Source organism: Galeopterus variegatus, unplaced genomic scaffold (genome assembly GCF_000696425.1).
Source record: "Galeopterus variegatus unplaced genomic scaffold, G_variegatus-3.0.2 Scaffold519, whole genome shotgun sequence".
Lineage (NCBI taxonomy): Eukaryota > Metazoa > Chordata > Mammalia > Dermoptera > Cynocephalidae > Galeopterus > Galeopterus variegatus.
The window spans coordinates 358,879-363,964 of record NW_007726630.1 but is presented as its reverse complement, the minus strand read 5'-3'; the positions used below and the strand labels follow the sequence as shown (position 1 = coordinate 363,964).

Sequence of the window (5,086 nt, the reverse complement as noted above, 5' to 3'; positions counted from 1 at the left end):
CTACAACAAAGTCTTCACTGTCTACTTTTAATGGAAATTAAGAACGATGAGGTCTTTCATAAAACTAAAGTTATTATATTTAGGAAATTCAGAATTCTGAAATTCTGAAATTACCTTGCCTTTTTTTATTACGACAACTGAGTAGATTTTGTTTATGGTATTTTAGGATCTTACTTAAAATAAAAGCACAAAATAAAAAGTACAAAAATTAAGTAACTCTGTATTTTCCCCTACTTTTTAATTTTATTTGTACTATTCAATGAAAATCCCAAATCTGTGAAGCAGGATTCTCATCTGCTCTTCTGTTCACTTACTTACTCCAGCGGTTTGTAGATTTCAGTGAACCTAAGAAATACCTACGACCATGTTAAAAATGTAGATTCTTGCTACTACACCTCTCTCACAAGAGTTTTTGGCATCAGTACCCAATCCTTCGTTTACTTTGCAATAATCCAGTTACCTTATAGGTTGAGACCCTTAAAAATGTGATTCATTCCATTAGTAATATCCACTTGAGTAACATCCACTTGTCCCCAGAAATTCTGGAGCTTACTGAGTATTCAGTTTCTTGATGAACGGGGCACATCTTAAGTTTCATAGGTTTAGGGGACTGGACTGAGCAAATCGACTAACTATAACCTTGTTTCTACAGAGTTCCAGCTTACAAGTCAGGAATCGCCTATATTCTTTCGAGAGCTACCAGTTCCCACTTGAGGGCCTCAGGACAGGTGCTCAGCTCAATTCTGTTGAACGTTTTATTAAACATAGGAGTGAGTTAACCGCTGGGTTTTAAATGAAGTAATTACAGTTTTGCAACTTACCCCATAGCTTTCTTCCAGAACTTATTTTGTTATCATTATTATTACTAGTTTGGAGAATGACATGCAAACAGCCAGATAACCACTGGCGGTTGTGCTCGAGAGCAGGGTGAGGCCGGTTGGTTGCTGCAGTGCCCAGGCCTGCAGGGAAGTGCCCTGGCAGAACCGACACACACCTTTCCTCGCGCGCGGTCACAGGGCTGAGCAGCAAAGCGCTCCCTCGGGCACTGTGAGTGAGCAGGCCCGGAGATAAAAGGCCCAGAGGGACGTTTAGGGGACTGGACTGAGCAAATCGACTAACTATAACCTTGTTTCTACAGAGTTCCAACTTACAAGTCAGGAATCGCCTATATTCTTTCGAGAGCTACCAGTTCCCACTTGAGGGCCTCAGGACAGGTGCTCAGCTCAATTCTGTTGAACGTTTTATTAAACATAGGAGTGAGTTAACCGCTGGGTTTTAAATGAAGTAATTACAGTTTTGCAACTTACCCCATAGCTTTCTTCCAGAACTTATTTTGTTATCATTATTATTACTAGTTTGGAAAATGCCATGCAAACAGCCAGATAACCACTGGCGGTTGTGCTCGAGAGCAGGGTGAGGCCGGTTGGTTGCTGCAGTGCCCAGGCCTGCAGGGAAGTGCCCTGGCAGAACCGACACACACCTTTCCTCGCGCGCGGTCACAGGGCTGAGCAGCAAAGCGCTCCCTCGGGCACTGTGAGTGAGCAAGCCCGGAGATAAAAGGCCCAGGGGGACAGCTCCACCACAGGAGACAGGACACGCCTCAGCCCGGGCAAATTCCCGGCCTCCTCTGGCCCCAAGCCAGCAGCCGCCGCCCGCCACCTCCTCTCCTCCGCCGCTGTCGCCCCAGCCGCCCCGCCGGGTCCCGAACTCCCCCGCGCCTCGGCGCGCTGCCCCTCGGTTCACGGCGCTGTGGGCGCGGTTGGGACGGACCGATGTGGCGCATGCGTGGTTGCGCCACCAGGCGCGGGAGATACGGCAGCGGGGACGGCGTCGGGGATAGCCGCGGGCCAGGCCGCCCCGGCCGGGTCTGTGACAGTGGCGACAGCGGTGGCGGCGTGGGCTGGCGAGGCCGTGCGGGCGGCGCCCGACAGCAGCTGGAGGAACGGTTCGCCGACTTGGCGGCGAGCCACCTGCAGGCCATCCGCGCGCGGGACGAACGGGACCGGCAGAACGCGCGGCTGCGCGAGGAGAACGCCAGGCTGCGGCTCGAGAACCGGCGGCTGAAGCGCGAAAACCGCAGCCTCTTCCGTCAGGCTTTGCGGCTCCCTGGCGAGGGCGGCGACGGGGCGCCCGCGGAGGCGACCCTAGGCCCCGAGGAGGCCGGCACGAACCGGATGGCGAGAGGCAGAAGCCGTGAGGAAGAGCCGGGCAGCCCCAGGGCCCTGAGGGCCCGGCTGGAGAAGCTGGAGGCCATGTACCGCCGGGCCTTGCTGCAGCTGCACTTCGAGCAGCGGGGGCCGCGCCCGCGTTGGGACAAGGAGGAGCTGCCCCCGCGGGAACCCGACTCCGGCCTCCTAGCCCGGGACCCCGAGCCTGGCGGGCCCTGGCTGTAGCTCGAGGCTGCGGCAGGGAGGGGCGGGGCCTCGCGCGGGCCCCTCCCCTCCGCTCCTCCTCGCCCCTCGCACTCCGGGGGCCGCGCTCCGCTCGCGGTAACTGGAGCGCGGTGCTCTCCCGCCCCCTGTCCGCAAGCGGACGCTTCCGGGTGGCGCTTCGCGTTCTGCCCGGCCCAGGGCGAGAGTGTGTAAGGGCAATCTGTTGTCCCCGCATGGACAGAGCACCTGCCTCGTGCCTCTCCTGGTTTCCGCGGAGAGAGGCCTAGCACCGGAGGGGCGGGTTTAAAACAGCAAGATCTGAATGCCACCAAACACCTCCTGATTCTTGAACTTTTCTAGGTGGTGTGAGGACCTTCTGTGTTTTCTTCCCTCTAGTTTGGTTCTTTGAGGGATGATAATGCGTTTTGAGTAGGTTTACTTTTTTGTTCGTTCTTCAGTCCGCTGAAGCCTCCAGCTGTTATCTCTGATGTGGCCAACGTTTTATTTGTTTTTATAAGTCGGTATTACTTGGATGTCCTGTAAAGAACTACCTTTTTATAAAGAAGATATTTATAACTTTGGAACTCATGTCTGCCTCTGGCTCCAGTCTGTATACATCTAATATATACGATTTGTTTATATCGTATTTAGGGAATTTTTAAAGTATTTGCCTGTAGGTGATCCTTTGAATTGGTAAATAAATCTGGTTCATTAAAAATAACCGAAAAGCTTCCCACGATTATTATTTGAAATATGTTAAATTGTTGTACATTTCTTTAAGACATGATATATTTATATATCATACGTATTTTAATATCTGGCCTTGATTATACTTTGTAAACTATCATTTTTTTTTTGGTTTGTTTTATGTAGCAGTGATCTTTTAAAATAATGTAAAGATTAGATAGTCTAAAAGTCATTATGTTTGACTTCACATTAGAACTTAATCAGTGCGTAGCTAATTTGCCTTATTTGGGCTGTTTAAGAACTTTTAAGTAATTATGAATTAATTGTATATCAAAAGCACCCAAACAAAGGGCCTTTAGTCTCAATTGTGATTTCAGTGGCAGAAAAAAAGTCACTACTTTGAACAAAAAATGTTCCAAGATCACCTTTATTGCATTTTGTTAGTAACACTTTTGCCTAAGTAGTGAAGAGGATGCCATTGTGCCTGATAAAAATTCACAAGTATAAAAAAGTGTTTAAATGTTGGGGGGAAAAATCATGAGTAGAGTTGTTAGGGGAACAAAATGTGTACTATTTATTAAAAGTTTCAAATATTTACTGTATATTTCAAAATAAGGTACCAGGGAAACCAGTTCTGGGTTTTGAAGACACTTTACATTTTGTTTAAAGGTAATTTATATTCAGATTTGAATATTAAATTTTCCCCTATGGCCAAAAAACAGGACAAATTTGGTGAGGGGAGGCGAGTGTATAAACATTAATTCTATCCTCCTTTAGTTTTTTAATACTGAAAGAAAGAAAACATTTCTAGTAGGCAGTAGAAATTGAAGAATTGGAAGAAGTTAATCTGCCTTACGGCTGTTTAACTGTAACTTTAGATTTAAATTAGTTATGCTGTCTTAGCCTTACCTTTCTTATCACTAAAATGAACATAGCATCTACTTCAAAATATTATAAAAATTTTATGGAGATAATATGAGCAAAATGCCTGCTTCAAAGTAAGTGCTCAATCACTGAGAATTATATTCTATCCTCCTTTAGTTTTTTAATACTGAAAGAAAGAAAACATTTCTAGTAGGCAGTAGATATTGAAGAATTGGAAGAAGTTAATCTGCCTTACGGCTCTTTAACTGTAACTTTAGATTTAAATTAGTTATGCTGTGTTAGCCTTAACTTTCTTATCACTAAAATGAACATAGCATCTACTTCAAAATATTATAAAAATTTTATGGAGATAATATGAGCAAAATACCTGCTTCAAAGTAAGTGCTCAATCAGTGAGAATTACAATTCAAAGCATGAAAATGGGAAGTGCATATTTTACTCATGGTTTCCCTTGCTTTCTGTATCTTGCTTTTGTAGGACTTTATGAGTATTAGCAGACATATGTAAATTTTGAATTAGTTGACATTTTTCACTACTTATAAGCTAATAGGGGAGATAAAAAGCTATATAATAAAAGAATAATGCAATATAACATTAAAAAATATTTGCCAACTGGGACAAAATTGGGAATATTCAACAACTAAGAAAAGTATTTTTGTTGTACACAGTTCTTAAACACTCTTTGTATTAAAATGTGTACAATGTAAGTATGAATGAATGTTAAATTTACTAGTGAAAATGTTTTTGTAAAATAATGAGGCATACCCCCGCCCCCACCCCACCCACAGAAATGAGGATTACTTTTAAGAATAATTCCTGAAAGGCATTAAAAATTCTGAAACTGAACTGATCCGTAAAATTGGTTAAGGCTACTGTACATTACAAGTTTGATGAATTTCCCTGCTGATAACTGATAAAGCATCAAGAAAGATGTATTGTTATATCAAAATATGTAGCTATTTAAGAAATGAGTAAAGTTGATTTTAGAAAAGTTTGACCTAGGATTTATTTATTTTTATTTATTTTTTTTCCTTTTTGTCTTTTTTCGTGTCTGGCAACGGATCGCAACCCTCAGTGTCGTGTCTGTACCAGACCGGGACGGCAACGGGATCGCAAACCTCGGTTTCCTTTTTGTCTTTTTT

General features: G+C 44.4%; 1 protein-coding gene across 1 annotated transcript; it reads left to right on the top strand.

Moving 5' to 3' along the window:
• The first annotated feature begins 1,772 nt into the window (after positions 1 to 1,772).
• On the top strand, positions 1,773 to 3,093 carry TUSC1 (tumor suppressor candidate 1). The gene has a single exon (XM_008569605.1). It carries the CDS (start codon positions 1,773 to 1,775, stop codon positions 2,391 to 2,393), a length of 621 nt encoding a protein of 206 aa, XP_008567827.1. The 3' UTR covers positions 2,394 to 3,093.
• The last annotated feature ends 1,993 nt before the right edge of the window (positions 3,094 to 5,086 follow it).